General features: G+C 39.4%; 1 protein-coding gene across 14 annotated transcripts in view; it reads left to right on the top strand.

Annotated features, from left to right (window-relative positions):
* The window catches only part of PRRC2C (proline rich coiled-coil 2C), a 79638-nt gene that overhangs the window by 46510 nt on the left and 10291 nt on the right, over nt 1–22837 (top strand). For 5 of the 14 annotated variants that reach the window (XM_052802486.1, XM_052802490.1, XM_052802485.1 and 2 more), the window contains exons 20-30: nt 449–534; nt 1548–1736; nt 4478–4729; nt 9908–9997; nt 11741–11842; nt 16011–16224; nt 17160–17363; nt 18054–18175; nt 18700–18836; nt 20858–21092; nt 21556–21678. In XM_052802486.1, coding sequence (XP_052658446.1) covers nt 449–534; nt 1548–1736; nt 4478–4729; nt 9908–9997; nt 11741–11842; nt 16011–16224; nt 17160–17363; nt 18054–18175; nt 18700–18836; nt 20858–21092; nt 21556–21678 — 1754 coding nt within the window. The remainder of the gene's footprint in view (nt 1–448; nt 535–1547; nt 1737–4477; nt 4730–9907; nt 9998–11740; nt 11843–16010; nt 16225–17159; nt 17364–18053; nt 18176–18699; nt 18837–20857; nt 21093–21555; nt 21679–22837) is intronic. The other 9 variants (XM_052802488.1, XM_052802491.1, XM_052802493.1 and 6 more) reach the window with 7 other exon arrangements.

The raw sequence follows: 22837 nt of genomic DNA, 5'->3' as shown, positions 1-22837 counted from the left end.
AGAATGCCGACTGCCAGCTCTAGCTCGCTCTCTTAATGTCTCATTTTTACCTACAAATGTATTTTACATGGGGAGTAGAGGGCAGCATTCCCAAGTGCAGCCTTGTAACCTATGAATATGTAGGAAAAGAGATTTTTGCAGTATGGTATTACTCAGTATTTTACATTGTTGTCGTGTTCTTCATTCACTGTGAATGAGCAGCTGTCACTCCCTTCAGGAATCTGTGTTTTGTCGGGCTTGATCATCTTTCCAAACATGATGATTGCCCCACTTGAAAGCAGCTAAATAGGTAGTATATTGTTAACTGCTGAATAGGTTAACAATTTCTTAACCAAAGCTTATTTAATCAAGATGTCTGTAATTTAATTCTCAGTCAATTGATAACTTCAGTTGAATCCATTTAGCAAGATTGCGGGGCGGGGTTTAACTCTCTTTTCTTAATTGTCAGTGGGACCCATTAGCCCACCTCAGCCACCTTCGGTCAGCGCTTGGAACAAGCCTTTGACATCTTTTGGTTCAGCTACATCTCCAGAGGTAAGAATAAAGGGAAGAAGAGTAGCTGTATGTGAAGCTTACCCAAACTATGTTGCATTGGAATTGGGTACAGATTATCCATTTATTCAGGTGTGCATGTACTTTAAACTAGTATGTGTAGAATCCCATGAAGTCAGGAGATGGTACAGAAACATAGGATATAGGCTAGTGCTTTTATGATTGCAGGATGGAAAAACTGTTCTCTTAATAAAAACTCAGCCGTTCACAGATTCTATTGAATCTTACTCTTCTATTGATTCTATTGAAGCTCTTAGTGCATTTTTTAAGTAAAAATATTGCCTAGTTTGCATGTGAACACTCGTGTACAGTTCAGTAATGTAGACAGAAACAGGATGTCTCCAAGGAACTAAATGTTTTTTGTGTCCCTTCTTAAATCAGAGATACAAAAAGCAGTAGATGCTTTGTAACTGTATCATCTCTGCTTATCCCATGGAATTTGCATAGCCCTAAATTTTACATTTGAAGTCCTGTGGGTTTTTTTTCTTGGGCTTTTTTGGTCTTGACTTTGTTTTAAACTGTAAGAATGTGACATGACTCTCTTAGGAGGCAATTTTAACTGCATAAGGAGATCTGGAAATCTTTTTTAATTTCACATTGTTCCTCTTGAATTGAACATTAATTTTTGAACTTTCAGGAAAATGTTGTGAACCTGTATCTGGACATTCTGATATTGCACTTGTCCCTCTCCCCCTTCTCTAGCAGTTCATCATCTTGATGTTGTTTACATACTTCTTCACTGTTTTTTGGTTTTTTTTTTCTTACTCTTGAGCTCGTGTAAACAGTAGGAACTTGAGGGGGAGGAAGTGCACATTCATATATTGTTTACTCTTGCAAATCTGTTGTGGTCACATATAATGGTTTTGCTGGCAGAAGGTAAACATACCCTTTTAGTGGTTTTCAGCCGAGGATATTTTGTGTTCTTTTCTGAACCAGTGGCATTGTACTGATCTAGAAATCTTTTGAAATGCATTAAATGTTTACCTTTTAACTAGGGGACAAAGCCTGGGCAGGAAGGTGGAGTCGATCTTGGTATAGAAACTATTCAGTTTGGAGCCCCAGCTTCCAGTGGCAGTGACAATGAAGTTGGCCCTGTACTTTCTGAGAAGTCTGCTGACAAGCTGCCAGAACCAAAAGAGCAAAGACAGAAACAGCCTCGGGCTGGACCCATCAAAGCACAAAAGGTAAAAGATCGTATCTTCAGTACAGACTTTTAAACTTAAAGAAGTTCAGCCAAAAAGAGGTTACAAATAATGGAATAGAATACTCATTCAGTTAGGGCTAGACCTATAAATATTTCATTCACCTTTTATATTTCTTAAAACAATCAACAAGTTGGTTCTTGGAGGGAAGATGGGGAATTCAGTTCAAGGAGCAAGTGTAAACATCTTCCTGGCCCAGCAGAGTTTATCCATTGGTTCTGTGTTTGGAACAAGGGATGTGGCTAGAGCGGGGGTGGGATTATGGATTTGCGATAGCTTTTTTGGGAGACTATGGATGTGGTAGAGTGTTTTGGGTTTGTTTTTTAGTTTGGGGTTTTTGGTTCTCTCTTGAGCTTACTTTCACTCAGACTTTGAGAGCTGTTTTGAAACAGGCATTCTGTTTCTGCCCTGGCTATATTTCCAGTTTCAGTAGTTTTTCCTGCCACCGTGCCTGCCTCGCCCCCCTCTAAATGATGCATGGTGCCCTGCTTAATTTTGTAGCCAGATTACCAAGATGAGTAATACATCAAGTAGCAGGAAAAAAGGGAGGAATGTTAGAGCCACTGATTTGAAGTCTCAAATTCAAATGCACAGATGTCTGGATAATTAATTTTTTTACAACTGATCTAGGAAGACTGGATAGGTAATCAAACTTACCTCTATTTAAAAAGTGTATTGGTTGCCCTCCAGAGATTTAAGGGCTCTATTTGATTATCATCTTTTTGTATTTCTGTTGTTACCACTCATAAGGAGTAACACTTTCTCCTCCTGTCATTTAGATTACACTTAGTGATCTTTCACATTAATGAAATATACTTTCCTCTTATTTCTACCTCCAATGCTTACTTATCTGTGCATTGCTAGCACTCAACACCAGCTTCTTACTCCCAGAAAGAGATGGTTATAGCAGATGAACATGGCTGGTGACTTAGAGGACCAGCTGTTTCAGTCCCTCTTGATGTCTGAGATTTGGCAGCAGTCCTGATGTAATTACAACCCTTTTGTCTTTCTAGAAGAGCTGGTGTGTGTTTGTTTGTGTTGGTTGTGTTTGTGTTGGGTTTTGTTTGTTTTTTCAAAGAAAAAAAAAAGCTGAAATCTGAAAGTGCAGTCACATGTAGAATGAATTTAACTTCTGCTACATGAGGCACTGAGTGTGCTGCAGTTCATGGGTTTTATTGCAAAATATAAAACCCATATAGCAGAGAAATATGCAGTAGTTAATACTGCTGGTGAATTGTTGTAACCCAGCACATTCAAAACCCATATCTCTGATATACTAGCAGCAGGCCTAAAATTGCCCCCATGAAATCACTTAAAGATACTGAACTCTAAAGTTAAATAAAGAGAGAGAGAAAGAGTCTACTTTATACTGTGTAGAAAATTCCTTTTTTCTGCTTGGTTATAGCTATCAAGACTCCTGTAGATTTTGTTGAAAGACAAATGTGTGACTAAAAGGTAAATGCATTGGAGATTAACATTTTTGTGTACTCTTCTGAATGAGAGGGCTGTAATCCTTTAACTGTCTTGATGACAAAAAAAACCCCAACAAACAAACAAACAATTCCTACACACCCACCATGCCCATGGTGATATTGTTTGCTATGAAGCCTAAATACAAACTTATGTTCAGGATTGGAGGTTAGTATTGTTGAACTAATATGGGCAATGTAAGAGGAACATACTTGAAACAAAGCAATTTACCTTTCCAAGTATGACCTTAAAGTGTCTGGAGGAATTTCTGCCTCTGTAAACTGTTAGAGCAAAAAATATTTGGGGTGAGGTGCAGCTGATGTTCCCGATTGCTGCATTGCAGAACTCAGGTGTCTGCTTCTACTGTTTTCTTCCTTCCCTCTGAAAGCTAGTCTTTGCTGGCCTCCTGAGGGTACCAGATACCTTTGGGGAAACTCCACTCTCCCCAAAGGCATTGTATTGTAAAGAGTCTCATCTCCTCCTGAAACAGCTGGTTTGTATTTATAGAGACAATACCAGAAGCTTCTGTCTTTCCACTATCAAAGCTTAAGGAATAGGGTTTTAAGGACTGCCTTTAAGGAATTATTGTGCTGGTCTGTAGTGAAATGGGCTGAGTAGTCTCAGCCAGAAAGGATATGGCTATTTAAACAGCAGAGCATTCAAGTTCCCCAAGGGTGTCTGCAATATAAGGCAGCACTTCCACGTAGGTGTTTTATTTTTTCTGGATATCCCCTTAGTGCTCAATTCCTAGGGAAAAATGCTGCCAACATCCATACATGGAGATACCTTCAAATGAAGGTAGAGTCTTCTGTTTCCTGGGGCCCTGAATATTAATCCTGATGAATATTATTATTTATTATGAATATTAAAATCCTGATTCTCTGAATATTAAAATAACCTGTATGTATATTAAGTCTTGTGGCTTCTATACTTTTTTTCTGCTTTTCTTGTAAGGAGAGTCAAGCTGGCTTTCTTCTGTAGATTTTAACTAGATCTTATTTTAGTTGAACTCTACCACTTAACATAAAACATGTATTTCTTGAAAACAACAGTTTGGATTCCTAATGTTCAAAATGAATGCATTTCATGTATGTATTGCTAACTTAGTCTCAAATTATTTATCTGTTAGAAAATGCTTGCCCTTCAGGAAAGTTTTTTTAGATTTAAACAAAATTATTTTAAGCATGTTAGAATATTCTTGTGGGATAGGACATGGGGGGGAAGACATAACTGACAAGTTAACACTAACTTAGCTTCCAGACTTGAGTCCGGTAGAAAACAAAGAGTATAAACCTGGTCCTATTGGGAAAGAGCGTTCTTTAAAGAACAGGAAGGTGAAGGATGCCCAACAGGGAGATCCTGAAGCACAGGAGAAGCCATCTCCCACCTCTGTCAGAAGTCCAGAACCTGTCACTACAAAGGAAACCAAAGCAGCAAGTGAACTGACCACGGAAATAGGAACAATGATATCTGTGTCTGCTCCAGAGTTTGGAACAAACACAAAGGTAAGAAAAATACTGATAAATTACTGAGCACTATATGTAAAACATGATTACAATGATGTAATTGACACTTGGTTGCCTGATGGTGATAGTTACCTGGACCGCAGAGCCCACTGAATAACAGATATGAAACGTATCGGTACTGCTTGAATTAAACAGTTCTCCAGAAATGGTATGGAGACATGCTGTTTGTCATACCCCTGTACAGAGGTCAGCTTGGAAGGTTTTAAACTTCTCTGCTGCCTTATGAATGTGAAAACTCTTTCCTGAGCCTTGCTGTGGAGAGTGGCACTGGAGCCTGGTATAGGCAGATTCTGCAAACTCAGATATATGTGATATATGTGAGATGAGTGCTTGACTTTCAGCAGAGAACTGAAGTAGTGTATGCGATCATTTGTTGAGTGCATGGATGACCTGAAGCTGTGAATTAAGTGCTGTTCTGTGAAAAAAGAAATCTCTAAACTAGGAATATGCTAAAGCATTGGATAAGGCTTGGTCAGTTTACCTAAAGGGTCTGTATGTCAGCTCCTGTCGGCTTGGATATTGTCAAGATATCCCTTGCAGAACTCCTTCAGGATGTTGAGGACTCATCATACTTGTCTGCGTGGAACTCCTCTGACTTCTCTATAACTGCTCAACAGTGAGATGGTGACCTGCTGGCAGGATTCATTGTTCTACAACTCAGTTCTTAGCTGTGGTACATTGATAGCACCAGTTGAAAAACATCCAGAGGCGCTCTCCTTTCTGCCTAAGGACCTGTGTGGGTACTGCCCTCACTATGGTAGTGTTGTGTCTTGAGCAAGAACTATGGTTGTTACCTCTCAAATGTAAAGAAACCATGCATTTTGAGTACCTACTAGTTAATAGTTACACCTGCTTTGGTAAAGGAAAAATGCTTTTTGTACGTTTGTAAGGTGGTTTTATGAGTTTAGACTCAATTTTGTTGCATGCTGTCTCAATCTGCCTTTTCCTAGTCTTAAGCAGAAATTTTCTGATGCCATTTAGGAAAAATGATCCTCTGCAGAAGTTACACAAATTGCTGAAGAGTCTGAAATGCAGATCACTCACAATTTATCTTTGTCACCTGCAATTGGCAAAAGAAAAAAAAAAAAGACCATTTTGGCAGTTTATTGCTGAGGTGTCATGCAAGCAGAAGATGCTATCTCAGTGAAGTCTTATTACAGAGCAAGTGTTAAGGAGGATATTTGTGTCTGACATAGTAGCTGCAAATTTGAGTTTTTGAGTGGAAGGGCAAATACGTAAGGAAATACAGTGCTGGGATTTCTCATCCTTCCTGGCAGTTTCCATCTTGCATGTAGATGTGAATGGTTTATGTTGATACCAGAAACAGTTAAAAGTTCTCTTCTGGTATGCAGAATCAGAAGTGTAGAGGCATAAACACCAGCTTGCTCAAATATTTGTAAGAAGGCTGTTTGTATGTGTGTCACATGCTTTCTCACTGTCTGTCAAGCTCCTGTGACCAGAGCTCAAGATAAGAGGAGACACTTCTTCTAAGCCACCCACAGAATAGGAAACATATCTTTGTTGATTACTCCAGGCTAACTCAATATGGAGTAGCTCTACTAAAATCAGTGTAATTTTGTCTCTACAACTGTATTTTTAAAGTATGAGATCTTCAAACGGGGAGTCTGAATTTTGTGCCTTTATGGCATTACTTAAACATGGGTTGCCAAGGTTCTTTGAACTACCACAGTATTAAAGCACAAAGCTTCTGTCTTTTGGAGGGAAGACCAGAGTGAAAGGAAACTTTCCAGTTGTGCTGGATATGAAAATTCCTCATAGTTTCCTCATTAAGCAGTTGATAACAGAGGCATTTAATAATAGGCCTAAATATTTCTGTCTCAACAGTTCCAGGTTGCTTTTGAATTCCTTTGTCATGAGTAGTTCCCGGGGCATCAGTAAATTTTCTAGGAAAGGGGTAGTCATATTTTATATTTAATTCTCTGGAAGTTGAACCAACAACCTGCAGATTTATTGGAGAGGATAAGCTTCATCTAGATTTTGCAGGAATAAACCAGTCTTGCTACTTTTTAAAGTGCCTTTTAAAATGTCTTCAAATACTGCTCCAGCCCTGGAGTTCTTATACTGTTTTGTATTGCAACTGTTTTCTTCTTGTCTTTGTACTCTTTCCATTGCTCAATAGTGAGGAAAGAAGTGATGACATCATTATTCTGTTGTTTGAATGTCAGGTGTTGAAGTTTTACCAAATGTAAATGATTTTGACACTCTTTAATGTCCTTCTCAGACACTACTACTCAGTTTCCAGGAAGGCACACTTTGTTTAGTGTATTTCGTGATTTAAATGTTTGTAAAAGTCAAGCCAGCTGTCCTCCTTCAGAAGCAGAAGCTCTGTAAGAGTACCCCATCCATCCCAAAACAAACATTTTAGTAAGAGCATGTGCATTTAATCATACAAGACTGTTTTACCTTAGAAACTGTATAAATATAAATCAATTCATACTGGTGAGATGTTTAAATTCAGAACATAATCATGATGTTCTGAAGCAACTGCAGCTGTTTCTCTTGGGTTTTGCAGTATTTTTTGAATAAAGGTGATCTGATGGTGTAAGTCTGAGTTGGGTAAGACAGCTTACCCATTGCTTTTCCCCACCCTACCATCTCTAAAGCTTTGAAGCTTTCAAATCACAGGAACGATCAATAATGGGTTATAGACATGGCAATGAAATGTTTGCACAGGTAGTTGATAACACCTGCGTGTTACAGAGCTGATGTCTGAAAGGACACAGTCTGTACTTGAGAATAAATTTTCAGTATCTGACAAGCTCTCTGGTTTGAGTGATTTACATAAATCAGGAACAAATCAAATAACTAATGAATCCCATATGTACCCTGATTCTTTATGGCAAGGTCAGCTCTGAGGTCTGCCTTGTCCTTTTGTTCATAAAGTCACTTCAGGTTTTGTGATCTCTTCTTTTTGGGCAAAGTAGGTAGTTATAAAAAGTTTGCCTGTTCTTTTTCTTCAGGTATAAATAACTTGTAGATAACTCCAAAAAAGCATGTACAGCTTTTTGCTCTTCCTATAATTACTATTACTAGTTTATTATAAAGTAATCAGTTGGTTTCTTCAGTAAAACAGTTGCACAGGAGAATCACTTTAATTGAATTACAAAAGCTTCTGGTGATAAGCCATATCTAACAGAGATTCCTAGTCTTAATGTACCAGTAAATGAAGGATGGTGGTTAACCTACAGTTTATGGGGTGGTGTTCTTATGGCTAAAGCATTGTCTTATCTGCATGTTCAGCATGTAACTCATCCTTGTAGGATGGTTCAGCATTGCGTATGTACTTCTAAGGGCACCAGACTTGATATAGTGGTTTGTTTTTAATTCTAGTGAAAAAGCATTTTTGTGCTGTAAGTTTCCAAAGTGAGAAAGCTAGCGATAGTCTTGATCTAATTTCTTTTGTAAGGAATTTTAGTGCTGAGACCCTGTAAAATTTGCATCCAAACCTTGAAGGAATTTTAATAATGTTATATTAAAAACTTCCTCTTTCTTAATGCAGTAAAGCATCTTAGAAAACCAAGAAGCCACTTAATTACTTCATTAGAAGGACCTTGTGATTAAAGCAGCCTCATGTGCTTGCCTTGTTCTACCTTGGGTTAAGGTTGCCTATTGGAATCAAATATAAATGCGCAACTTGCAGTTTGGTAGTTCAGATTGTGGGAAACATCGTATATCTCGTATTTCACCAGTTTAACAAGTAAAGGAAATAACTAAATGGAGAAGATAGTTCTCTCTGTTTCCTTCATAAATACAAAAATAAGTCAATGTGCACATTGTGTCCTCTCTTACCTCATTATGGTTTAACTTGTTGTCCTAGTCTTTTACCAAAATGAGCTCATCTTTTTAAGGAAGATTCTTTGTTATTTGCCAGTTAGTATCTTAATGCTTTAATTGCTCTTTTAGGAGACATTGCCATAGGCTTGAGGAGTAAATTGAGTGTGCACTTTTTTAATAGCTTATCATCATACCAGTTAGATGCAATTAAACAAGCATTATGTGGTTTGTGCCTTCAAAATCATTATGTGTTGGCAAGTCCAGGCACTCATCAACAGTTCTGCTGCTAATCTGTCCAGTTTGTTCTTGGTGTTGGGTTCCGTAAAAATGATAGAGCCTTTTCTGGGCTTCAGACACGTAAAACTTTGGAGTTTGCAGTGCTTGCTAGAGAGTGGATCTTGGCTAATTCAGGGTCACACCTCTGGGTCAGGTTCTGATAACACCTGTTTGCCTGTCCAGAATATGCTCAGTAGATATCCAGTGACAAGAACTAAAAAACAGTGCTGAACATGGCTTCACAGAAGTACTAGTGTCTTTTTTTTGTTCATTGTAGGTTATTCTCTAGAGAGCTGGCAGTGTTATCAATGAGACACTTCCATCAGGCAATTTATACCTGCAACTGCAATATTCACTGGCTACAGTTAGGTCCATGAAAGTGGACTTTGTTCATTGAACATATTACAGTCCACTTAACTGTGACAAGCTTCAAGGAAAGCCTCTGGGTAGATTGGAAACTTCATTCCTTTTCTTCCTTGAAATTACTGCCCAGTGCAGAAATCGGGACGTAGGCTTCATCATCCAGAGAAACTGAGTCGTGTGACTTTCAGAGACAAGACTTAAAGGAAGGAAAATTGTTTTGCAAATTGCAACCATCCCTATGTGTTCTTTTTAATCTGGAGGGCCTTACTTGTCATAGATTTACCCAAGAAATTTCTGTATGTATTTAAAGCTACAGAAAGCTTTCAGCTAATACATTTTAAATAGGCTAAAAGTGCCTACAGGTAGCTAAAGCATCTTGGGTGACAAATGATAATTGGTTACACCACCACAGTTCAATATGTCTAGTACCCAGGCAGTACATCACTCTGTATATTCTTGCTTTACAGACTGTATTTTGACTTGTCTCCAGATACACATTGTGAGGTCATGAGGCAAACTGTAATCTCCCAAGAATTCTTCTGACCTCAGTAGCGATTCAGCAGTAAGGATTGCTGGACATGCCTTCTAAGAAAAAACTGATGTGAAATTCTAATCTTCTAGTGCTTGGTGAGCTCCTCCTGTAGAAAGGGTAACATCTGTCCAAGAAATTTAAATCTAATTTAGGTAAGGGAGATATTTTAATGGAATTATTTTTCTTCACAGGAGTCTGTAACAGACTACACTACACCTTCTTCTCATCCTAACACAGTGGCTACTAGCAGTACAAAAATGGAGGAGACTTTGGTGACGAACGTAAGTCTATTGCAGTGATCATTGCAGTGATCGTCTTGACTTTGAAGACAAGAAAATATTTTCACACTTCTTTAAAGCACAAAATAGTGCCTTCAGTAAACAAGTCACTAGGGTTTCTTTCATGTTAACTAGCTATGCATTATCCAGTAATCTTACTCTGAAGGACATTTGGTTTGATTAGTATCTGTTCTGGAATTCTTCAGGTATTTTCTTGTCTTTTGAACAACCACAATGAGCTAAAGAGCACAGAAAGTGGAGAAGATGTTTCTAGGGACAATTCTAAAAAAGCAAGAATAGGCATAATGAGGGAATGTGCTCTCGGCAGCAGTTGGGACTTGAACCTGGTACCGGTAGCAAAGCTCTGTAGGTGAGTTTGAAGAAAGGCTTTTACAAACAAAGCAATTTTGAACTCTAGCCTGAAATCACAGCAACTGCATGTAAAGGGAGTAGCTTAATCGTTTCTGAAAGCAGACAGCAGACTTTCAGTTGTTCAGTTGTTACGGAGATGAGATGTTTGCAGTCCTCAAAGCCAATGATCCTGACTGAGTGTGGTGTAGTGATTGAGAAGACCTGCTGGGTTGTGACTTGTAGCGAAATCAAGTTTGTCTTGAGTGTGCTGGGATGTCAGGGAACTTGGATCTAGTGATTTTTGTTGTTTGAGTAGCAGAAATAGAATTAGTTCAGAGCTGAGTCACTTGTTGATTGGGGGAAGAAAGAATCATACAGTAGGATCTCAGGTTTTTATGAAGATGTCTTGTGAATTCCATCTAGGAAATGCTTTTCAGCTTACTGCAGCATCCTTTAATGCAGTTTTGAAGCAATACTGGTTGAACTTACTCTTCTGCTGGATTTTCTGGTGGTGGTGTCGTTTGTGCCTTTGGTGGTTAGTGTGAAAGACTGAATCATTTTGTATTAATGATGTTAGTGTACACTCCCCTGTGGTGTGTTGGAGTTGGATTTCCAACACAGGAAATAGGGGCTCCTGGCCACAAAGGATCTGTGCTATCACCTGCTTCAAAGCTTCAGTATCTGTGTCTTTTGGATTAGCCTTATCTCATCCAGTGGAAGTCCAGGAGCTGTGGTCTGAACGGAGAAAGAAATGGTTAGAAGTAGTAGACTGGCCACTGCAGTGTTTTTGATGCATTTCATTTGAAACTTCTAGCAAACCCATCAGTGTTTTCTTAGGCAAAGATAGCAATAGCATTATGTCAGGTTTATTTCCTTAAGTTCACATCTTTCATCTTTTGAAAGAGAAGATAACTGAATTCAGTTATTGGATGGCAAATCTGTTTTGGTTTGTTTCATGGTCGTGTGACTTTGGAGTTACGTAGCTTCCTCTTTTCAGAAACTGCATCTCAGAACTCAAGGTCGTGAAGCCCCATGTACTGTATTGGTACAAAAGGGGACAAACTTGGCTTGGGAAGAATTTTTGCATATCAGTAAACTGAAATGGTACTTTAAAGTAAATCCCAAAGCAGAAAACTGGTATTTGTTTATGCAGAAGACATGGACACTTTGGAACCTTAGTCTTCAGCCTCTTTAAAGAGAGATGAGAAGCACCTCAGCACCTGCTGAATGGCCTTTCCCTGCCTACCAAATTTTCACCTGATTTTATCAAAATCTCCCTGCCAATGCTCAAGCCTTGAAGAAATTGTAGCTCACTTAATAAAGCTTGAGCTTTGCTTTTCTGGGGCTTTTGTAGTAGACTTAGTTAGAATGTGATGTGTGTTGCCTGCCTTTCAGGTGCCCCTGCCCCACACCCTTCCCCTCCCTAGGAGGGAGACTCTACAACAGAGCTCCAGCCTAACTCCAGTTTCTCCCGCTACCGTCGACCTCACCCTCAAGGTATGTACAACATCCCTCTAAGGGTCGTTTTCTTGCATGCAGGGGAAAAAGTTAATGGAGAACTTGCTGGTGAACCTTTTTTTTAGAGCCTTCCTTTGTTTCCTCTGCTGAACTGCTTTTGCATATAAACGGATGGCTGAAACAAAAGACTCTATCAAAGGATGCATTTAAATTACAAATCTCTAACCCCGTTTTGCATTAACACTTGGCATCTCAACCAATCTTGGCTCCCACCACCCTGAAAAAAAAGATCCTAGCGTTTTAGCATTGTACTGTAGTGTTCATGACAAACCATCAGAATCTGACTGAGGTTTTTTGAAAGTTTAGCTTAAAGTAAGTTGCTTGCTTTGGTATTAAAGGCTGTAAGGAGTTGCTTGGTAAGCCGAGCTTGATTTCTTCTTAGCTGTAAGATTTGTTGCAGTGATAATGTGATTTTGAGTTAGATGGCTAAAGTTCTAAATAATGAAATGTAGGTGGTGTGTTGGTGTCTGTGAAGGGCAGTTTGATCAGCTAGTCAGAACGTGTTTTGTTGTGTTATAAATGTTCTGTTGTTTTCTGCTCTCCAGTGTAGAGCAAGTGTGTAGAATATTTTGAATTATGTTTTCTCATTTTGTTGGATTTTGGACTGTGTGCATTGTATAACTCACTAACATAGAGTTGGGCTCTGGCTTTGCTACTGTATCTTTAGAAGTATTTGGTCTTCTTTTTTTTTTTTTTTTTTTGGTGTCCTAGATCTGCTCTGTGATTGTGACTACAGGTGACTGAACTAGTAGAAATATTGTTGCTGCTTTTACTATTAAGGAAGAGTGGTGTTTGAACTTAGTTTCTCTAAATTTTTAAAAAAGAAATGAAACTAGGAATTGAATGCAGAACTAACACTTTGGAGAAACTTGCTTGTCAATCCCAGTGAGACTTGTGTCTCGCTGGCATGGTTTGACAGCTGCTTGCTCATGTTCTCTACAGATGATAGTTATTAATGATCTCTTGTTGAATCTTTGCTTTTCTTTTGTTAACACTTTATTTCCTGAAAAAAATGTAACACCACTTTAAAACAATAGACCAGCAAAAATGGGGAGAGGGATGGAGAGGGACAAATAATTTAACAAAAATCTGGTTTTCTATTGCATTCTTATTACATAAGTTGCCATAATCTTTCTGGCGCCCAAAAGCATTTTTCTAAAATAGCAGTCGCTAACTGTTTAGCAGCTGGATACCTGATTCACATGTAATACAGGTAGGAACATTACTGTAGCATGATGCTGCAAAGAATGTGACACTGCTCAGTTACAAAGCAAACTGTGGTGTTTGTGTCATTCATCGGGCAGTTTATTTTTCTGCTGTTCTGGTGTTGGTGATTTGATTGCTTTCTCAGTGGATGGTACATCTTGGATGTGTGCTAACAGAGTATGTTAAGATCCATGTTTAGAGGCTACCGTGAAGAACACTGACCAAGGTCTGAATGGAAAGGCATTTGGAAGCAGCTTTGCCTCTAACTTCTCTATTCCAGCCACTGGAGCTCTACCTCCTTTTTGCAAATGCTGAAAGCAACAAGCTTGTTCTGAAGCGTGCACTGAGACTATTGCTTTTACAACAGGCCTTCTGGTCCAGACAGAGCAGAGCTGCTCTTTATGTCATCCTCTTCGATATAATCCTTCCTTCTTTTAAAAGATACTTTTGGGGCAGCAGAGAGGAATGCATTTCCTTCCTTCTCTTAAAAGAACAGAATCTCCAGGCTCTGCCTCCATAATGAATAATCCTTGCACATCTTCTTTCCTCTGTCCCCTATCACAGAAAGCTGTCTGTGAGGAGACTCAGCAGGGGAACTCGGACACAATTGCTTCCACTACTTGGCATCATTCTGAAGGTGTTGGTACAAGGTGCTCAGATGGGAAGGCTTGTTGAGATCTCTTGTTTCCTTGGAGTAACTTTGCTAAAGACACCTTTACTAAGGCAGACATCCTCTCAAGGACTTAGCTGATAGGGCTATTGGTAGGTAACGAGCTGAGCAAAAGAAAGTCCAAACCAATCTTAAAACTGAACTGCCTGGCCCTCTTCCATGTTCCGAGGTTCTATCTAAAATTCCTGTGTAGGCATCTGGTCCAGAATCTGACATGTTTCGGCTTTCTTTTCCTGATCACTTAAACTTTGGCATACTTAAGGGTATGCACGTTGGTATTTGTCTCCAGTTAAGTTTTTGGGTAATATGTACTGGACCATTATAGCAATGTGAAGGCCCCAATGGGTCAACAGTGAAGAGAGGCCTCAAGCAACCATGATTTCCAACTTGTGCTCTCCTTTTCCCATAACTAAGAGAGCAGTGAAATTACAGTGCTTTCCCCAGCCGCACTTAATTTAGAGCCTCTTACTCCTTCCTATCTGGTCTGTAGATGGTGCTGCATAGGCGCTCCTAGAGTACCAATTTCTCGCATCTTTTTCGTGGCTTAAGAAGTTAGAGATTGTTAAGGAGCTCTCTAAAAGCAAAGCTGTTAGAAAATTCAGGACTCTGTTATATGCCCTTTATTGCAAATGGGAAAATGGAAGACAAAATGCAGTATGTAGACTAGCTTTTGCTATCAATAGTTTCTCCAGGACATCATGAAACTCACGGAACATAGTGGAAGCTTCTACATGTTCTCTATTCAGACATTCACAGTACTTCTTCACTTTCTCTTAATACCAATGCAGTACAAGACCGTTACCCTGTCATACCAGAGCTTGTGGTGTTCAGAAAGGAGTTTGTAGTCTTATTGTACTCCACCTTAAGCAAAATCCTTTCCAGCAGATTAATAATAAATTTTGAAGTTTGCCCTGTCTGCAGGGAGGAAGATGTTGTGGAGGGGAAGCTGAGAATGGTGCTGGGGAAGATGGTCTCAAAAGTGAAAATAGGTGACTTGCCTCCAAACAATTTAATGTGTAACAAAGTTTCCCTCCTCCCCTTTACTCTCTTGAGGAATACAGAATTCCAGTTTCCATGTGGGTGTGTACTGATCACCTGTTACCCACTTCTTTTGATATTACTTTGCTTTTTTTATCACTTCTGAAGCACCTAGACAGATTACCTAAGTCATGTTTGGTCTGTCCAGACTGTGCCTAACTCATATAAAACAGGGTAGGTTGAAAGCATGACTTTCAGAGACTGCAAGTCCCAGTTAGGGGGCTCTGTTGATCCAGGCAATGAGGTCAGATTTGTTGGTGAGTATGTATTTGCTCCTTTACATATACCATTTAAGACAGCACCTGGCCTTGAGAAGCTTACAGTCTGCCAGATGAGTAATTTCAGCCTATGGCATCCAGCTCTGCTAGCAAAAATTTTTGTTTCAACTTGGGACAGCTGAAGGTTGTAGAGAAGTCCATGGGGTGTGTTTAAGCCTTTAAAATTAGTAAGTGTAGTCTGAACATTAATATTTCCTTTTCAGTAGTCCCTCAAAAGTGTCTCAGTTCAGATTTGGCATTGTGTGTCTAATGTAGTAGTAATTAGATTGTTATTGGGTGCAGTAAAACAATAGTTCTTTCTACTTTTGGTGGAAGATTATTGTGTATAAAATATTGAAATTGAAGTTTCATCTTCCTTGCTGTGCAAGACTTAAACTCATAATTATTATAGAAGTAGAGGAGCATGAAGCATTTTTAGCATTAATGTAAAGCAGCGTGCACAAGCTGTGTCAGCTCGTGGTTGCTTCTTGAACAGGTTTTGCTTTGGAAATCTAAACTTGACTACTCTCATATTTACTGAAGAGTGCCTTGGATATTTTTGGTGGTCACTCAAAGTGGATGATTTACCAAGAAAGCAAGGGGCTGTTTCATTTAAATGGCCCAATAACTTGTAAGTAAAGGACTTCATGGAAATATTTAGAGGGGTTTTTACCTTTCTTTTGCTCTTCATGTCAAACAAAACCAAACCAAATTAGTGTGAGTGAATTCTCTTTTGAGCATTGAATGTTAAGATGATGAACTGTGCACGTGTGCAGTTGGAACAGATAAGAAGCTCCAACTTAAGGCTGTATGCTTTTTGCATGAACAAAGTTGCACGATTATGGTGACTTTTAAAAGAGGCTCGCATGAAGCCTGAATTGCCTTTTGAACTAAAAAGAACTGTTAAAAAGAGGAACACTGTTTGACTAGCTGAAACTTCCTAATAGATGAGGAAATTTTGTTTTCTTTTAAATAGATGGAGTCTGCACGCAAAGCATGGGAGAATTCCCCAAATATGGGGGAGAAGAGTTCGCCAGTGACCTCAGCAGCATCTCCCATTGCTGGTGGCAGCGGCAGTAGCAGCAGCAGCAGCAACACTGGGCCAAGCAGTGGTACTTACAGCTCTTTCTCTAGTGCATCAATGCCTCCTATTCCTGTGGCTTCAGTTACACCGACAACTTCCCTGTCAGGTACCAGATGTCAAGATTGTAGTATCCTGTTGTATTGTTCCTTGGTTATGTTTTTCAAGAGATTAGATTCCCTTTGGAATTATGTTTAATGCAAAGCTAGCAGAAGTTTTATGCTAGTATGAAATGTCGGATCTGAACAGCAGCTTCCCAAACATCTTTTAATTAACAAGGAGATACTTCACCTGTTTCACTTCAGTTAGCTGAAGAGAATATTAAGATGACATCTCTCTGCCTGTGCCAGTTACATGGACTTGAAAGAGGAAGTAAACTTCTCATGTTGGCTGCCTTACTGGTTTCATTTTGTTCAGCTGAATGAAGGCAAGCAAGTAGATTTTGGAGCAGATGGTAGTTCTGATTCCAGCTAATTGCAGTCTTACTTTTATTTGTGCTCTTGCTTTTGGTGTCAAAGCTTTGACAGCTCATACCAAAACCCCTTCACCCTAGGCAGAGCAAATGTCCAGCTGCTCTTCACAAACAGTGCTGGTTTCCACCTTGGTTCTTTGCAGCAAACAAAAGATACTATATCTGGTTAAATCTTCACACCTTTTAAAGAATGTATGCCCAAATCTCAGCTGAAGTGCTTGAAAAAGACCTTTGGAGCCCGGCTCCCAGCTCTCAACCAGGAGAGGCACAACCACTATACGTTGCAATATTTTGCTGCATAACTAACCAAGATGTCTACTTCAGTATTTTTATATGCTCCTGTACTTGAGAAGGGAGATGTTTTATGGTTGCAGCACTTCCTATAATGAACTTAACAGAATTGGCCTCCCTGTCCCTCTTATGTTGATGGAAACAGCTGCATTAGGTTTCAGTGTTCTTTACCAGTTGTGGCTGTGCTTGCATAGCTGTCCCAAAACTTTGACCACTGAAAGATGAGGCTTTGAAATATCTTTAGCTGTTTTATGATGTATCACTTGCTTCTCTCCTCCTAGGAGCTGGAACATACACAACCTCTTCACTAAGTACAAAGACTGCAAGCACCTCAGACCCTCCCAATATATGTAAAGTGAAACCACAGCAGTTGCAGACAAGCAGCCTAGCTTCTGCCAGTCACTTTTCCCAGCTGAGCTGCATGCCATCCCTCATTGCCCAGCAACAGCAAAGTCCCCAGGTCTATGTGTCTCAGTCTGCAGCAGGTAATAGTGTTTGTGGCTGAGAAGCCACATGTCTGCTTTTTTGGAGTTTTGAAGCTGGAGAGTTAAATTCAGTTCTGGTTTTATCTGCAGTAAAGACAGAATGATAGAGAGCATTCTGTAAGCAAATATTCACTAATCGTGTCTTACCCTAAATATGCAAGTTTCTTTCAGTAAGTATAGAGATAATGCTGTGTTGTTAGCTTGTTGAGGAAAGTAAGTTTGAATCTCTTGATGTACCATTTTTCTATTGCAGAATTTTAAATCACTATTTAAGACCAAGAATGACTTAGTCTTGACTTCTTTCTTAAAGTGCTACAATAGTTTAGAATGATGGCATTTTTCTTTAAAGAAAACCCTACATATAGTTAACCTAAATTACATGACAGTATAGCATGTTCTTCCCCTTCCTTCACCCAAATGCTTCTTTTGGCCAGAATCTGTTGCTCATCCCCCAAGAATTGCATGGGACTGAAGATGCATATGCAAGACTGATAGATTCTGGGGGTGAATTGGAAAGGATACCAAAGCTGGTTAGGCACCTAGCTCTTCAGTTCTGTTTCTTCTTCCGGCCTCTCTGGTAGCTGTCACACTGAGAAGTACTGACAGTGGCTGCATCTCTCACTCTTGATGAAAACCTTTCTAGCAGGGAGATGTTTGGAATCAGGTACTAATTGTATTGCTCTTTCTGAGGTACTGCAGCTCAAATCCCAGCATTTTATATGGATACAAGTCATCTATTCAATACCCAACATGCACGTTTGGCACCACCTTCTCTGGCCCAACAGCAAGGCTTTCAACCAGGGCTTTCTCAGGTATTTGGGGATTTCTTTTTTCCTTTTTTTTCCCCTCCCTGTCCCTATTGCCTTTAAAGCTCTACTAATGGGTTAATGGGGGCAGGGGAGAGTGGGATTAAAGACTGCAAAAATGAGGTCATGCCTGCCCTTGCCATTTCATTCTGGTGCATGCAGGCAGTGTTTGATCTCTACTGTTCCTAAGAGTGAAAGCATTTGTCATGAAAGTTGAGAGAATAAGCTTTCATTCACAAATATACTTTATGTAAAAGTACATATTCACGGGAGGTGTTTATGTGGCCATTTTAGTGCAGGCTTATTCAACTTTTGTAGTACAAAGTTGTATGCAATCTTGTGCAGTTGTTTTGTACACAAATCTAAATGATTCAGTTTCTGATGGTTCTTTGCAATGAAAAGTGTAAAATTCAACTAGAAAGTAATTTTCTGAATGGGAGCAATAGCACCTCTGCATGCAGCCTTGGGAACTGTTGCTTTTCTATATGACTTTTGTCCTTGGATATTTAATGGTTTCTTTTTTTATGCAGCCTGCGTCAGTTCAGCAGATCCCCATCCCCATCTATGCACCTTTGCAAGGACAGCATCAAGCTCAGCTGAGTTTAGGAGCAGCACCAGCTGTTTCACAAGCCCAAGAGTTGTTCAACTCTTCCTTACAACCTTATAGGTGGGTAGCATATGCAAATTTATTTGGTTTTTGAGTGGCAGAATTTATAAAACTTGCTTCTCTGCAGACATTTGTTCTGTGCTCAATAGCTGCCTCATCTTCCTGTCTTCCCCAAAATCTCTTTTGTCTGGCTGAGCACTCTGTATGTGGACTGTCTGGCTAGTCAGTGTGTGCAGATGTAGTTGTGAAATCATGGGTTCAAAAACTATGCATGATATTTGTATCTTTAGGAAACCAGGCTAAAAAGCTGAAAACATCAGTCTTTCATACTAAGAGAACAGAAAAAGAGGAGTCTGTTCCTTTAATTCAGTAATTTGTGTTTGTTATTTTGTAATCAAACCAACACTGGAGTCTTGAAACACTTTGAAATCCTAGATTGAACCCCATAGGTGGTAGAAACTTAATTTCAATGTGTAGGGGATAGCAGGATATGTTTTAAAATAAATGTTTTCTGTTTGCTACGAAAGATAATAGGAAGACCAGTATGTCTCAAATAGCACTGATAGCCAGACAAATTTCCACTGTAAGCCTTTCCAAAGCTTCCTTACAGCTCTTATCAAAGCTGACTCATGGTGGTATAATTCTGACAAATTGTTAGTTTCACTTTGAGAAAGTTTCTCTGGAATTTAATTACAGGGTTTTGCATGTGCTGTAGATAAACCCGCTTGTTGCAATGCAGAAGGGTGAAGCCACAGAAGGTTTAATTTACTACATGTGTATCCTGACTTTGTGCTTGGCTGACTTTGTTGGACCAAATATTGCTTGTCCTGCCACAGCTGACAAAAATTGTTGCAAACAGTTGGCTAGCTGCAGAAACGCAATCAGTCTGGCATGCAGTCCAGATTAAATAAATGTTTCTGGCTGATCTGGTCATGCACAAACCCAGTATTAATGGAGTTTTGGGTTGTGCTATATATGAGAGTATGAATACTTTTCCCACATCTTTAAAGGTGCAGAGGAGGATATGCTTTGAGATGTACAGGTTACTGGTTTAACAACAACAACAACAAAAAAAAAGCTTGTGAAAATGTTTTTGGCTACATTGAAGACGGTCCTCTGCATACATTCTGAAAAAGTTTATCTAGTGCTTAGAGCGCAACTGGAAGAATGTTTTGCAGTTAAGGAAAGGTACAGAACAAAGTTAACCTGGGTGTTCTGTCAGGCAAGCACATGGCCACTATGCTAACAGATTAACAGGGCCGGTGCTATGCTGGTACATATCTACCAAGTGATAAAGGGAAAAGTGTTTCTACATCAAAAACACTCTCCTCTGAGCTGAAGAGCTTCGAGAGGGGCATTTATTTAAAAACTCTGATTCTCCAATCTGAAGGTGGCTGTTTGGCAGGCTCTTGATGGAAATGTTTGGATAAATACTTCTGATGGACTAAAACAACCTGTCTGTGATGCTTTGCTCTACTGGTTTTAGTCTTTGTTTTTTAAACAAACTGCAACTTCCCTATGCTGGTGACAAGGGAATTGAATATGTAGTTAAAATTAAAGGCTGTGGTATCTCTCTGTGTTACTATTTTGAAGCCAAAACGTTCATTTGGAAGCTACAGTTGTCAGCATCCAGTAATTTAACCTGTAAGTGTTAAAAGTTGGACTATGGAGATCTGTGAAGTTAAGAGAACAAAGCAGTTTATGACTAAGTGGAACTGCTCACATGCGATGCTTCCCCACTGTCCTACCTTACAGCACAGGAACTAAGAACTGGTAGCTTCTGTATGTTACAGTTAAGTTATGCAAAAACTATTTTAGCACGCACATCTAAATAGCTAAGTGTACTTTAAGATTTCAGTTAAAAGCCTAGTCGTTTTTTCCTGTGGTCTTTAGTGGCATCTATTATTTTGTTGTGTGCAGAGTAAATAGAAAAATCTGCCTTTCCCGGGTGAAAATCTGTTCAATAGAGCTAAGCATTCTAATTCCGTTTAAAGAATATAACCTATGTTCTTAATTTTTGGTGGTGGCTTACTTTTGAGCTCTGTCTGCATTTTTATGTATAATGCTTTGATCTCTTGCAGATCCCAGCAAGCTTTTATGCAAAGTGGTTTGTCTCAGCCATCACCAGTAGTTCTGTCTGGTACAGCCTTACACAACTTCCCAGCAGTGCAACACCAGGAGCTTGCTAAGGCACAGTCAAGCCTGGCATTTCAACAGACTTCTAATACACAACCTATTCCTATCTTATATGAACATCAGCTCAGTCAAGCTTCAGGACTGGGAGGCTCTCAGCTTATTGATACACACATTCTCCAGGTAGGAAATGCTCCAAAATGCAAAACTTCTGCAATGGTTTGATACAGATAATGCAATAATAAATCAAGTATTGCTTAGCTTAGGGTAAAAGCCCACCTCTGTGATAATTGCATGATTGTCAAGGTGGCAGGAAACTTACGACTCTTGGAAGAGAATATTCTTTTGATTTCATGAAGGTACATTAGTATAATCTCTGAATTGAGCATTGTTCCCCAAACTACAGGGCTCCTTGCACTTCTATCACTAACTGGAGCTTCAGATTTAATTTGTGTTGTGGTAGGTGATAAAGGGCTATTCTGCCACTTGCAAATGAGAGCTTTATCACAAGCTGAAACCTTCAGGTTGTCAGGTTCCTGTGTTGTGGTTTGTACTGTACTGGTTGAAATACAGAATAATGTTCCATGCCATCTCTGAACTGCTCTCCTAAGTATTTTTAGTGTCATGGTGTCTTCACTCTTCCTAGGCCAGAGCTACGCTCACCCAGGCTTCAAATCTGTACTCTGGGCAAGTTCAACAGCCTGGCCAGAGTAATTTCTACAACACTGCACAGTCTCCCAGTGCTCTCCAGCAGGTAAACTATGGCATGGTAAATTTCCTAAATTGTATTCTTCTTAAAAGCATGTTGTTCTTGTTTTTTGTGGGGTGGGCGTGGAGGTGGGGGCTGAGACAATCTTTAATTCTTCTAGAAGGCAAGAATTGAAAATTGATGGCACAGGAGAGCTATTGCAGCAGCACTGAAAAACTGCATTGCTGAGAAGTTGGATGGCCTACAAATTCATGCTGATCATTTCTCTCTGGCATCCTTCTCTTAAATAGTTCATTTTCCAGTGACAGGCAAAGATTTAGTTGGCACAGTGATGTTGCTAATTGATTGCAGCATATGCTGCCTTTATGGGGACAGGTATCAGTGATGGTGGAGAGACAGACAAACTCCAGGTGCTTAGTGCAGCCTAACTCTTAACACCAGGTCTCATTGAGGGGAAACCTCAGAGCTGCTACATATGTCAATGGTATCAAATATATAGAAAACAAATGAGAAGTCAGCAGATAGATTATCATACAGGCAAACAGGACAACCAAGTCAGTAACCAGTAACCTATGTCAGGAGGTTTGTAAAGTAACTCCAGCGATTTTAAGTTTTTTGAATTCTTTCATGAAAGATCTGTTAACTTGCTATGTGCAAGCATTCTGTCATATTTACAGGATGCTGTTCAGTGGTTTTCATCTTCTCATTAAATTTTTTCTTTTTTTAAATGGCTTTTAAAAAAAAAAAAAAAAAGGAAAAAAGCTTATGATGGGCTGGTTCATGATAATAGACTAGTTCATACACATGAAAAGTTGCCAGGACAGGTATCTAGAAGAGTCTTAAATTGAATCTCGTCTATTGAAAATCTAGCATAAAGTTTTAAGGACCTTTTTCGAAGGGTTAGTGTTTTTAATGTGTTCATGCTGGGCTGCCTCTATACTTTTAATCTATGTTATCCTTCAGAGCAGAACCTTCGTAAGTCTTTCACATCTGGAGAATATATCATTCTTCTAGTCACATTCAGAATATAATTTTGCAGGTTGTGGATTGATGGTCAGACTAGGAAATGCAGCAGCTCCTGCTGGTCAGGTCACTACTGTGGTATTTTCACATTTATCACTACCATCCTGTGATGGTTTCAGCCCGCAGCACTCCCTGTTGCTCCAAACAAGGGACAAGCCATGGTGGTCTGTTTTTGGGGGGCGTTTTTTAAGCTCAG

The sequence above is a fragment of the Harpia harpyja genome, chromosome 11 (assembly GCF_026419915.1).
Source record: "Harpia harpyja isolate bHarHar1 chromosome 11, bHarHar1 primary haplotype, whole genome shotgun sequence".
Classification (NCBI taxonomy): domain Eukaryota; kingdom Metazoa; phylum Chordata; class Aves; order Accipitriformes; family Accipitridae; genus Harpia; species Harpia harpyja.
Note: the sequence above shows the minus strand (reverse complement) of the source record. Positions and strands in the feature narration are given on the sequence as shown.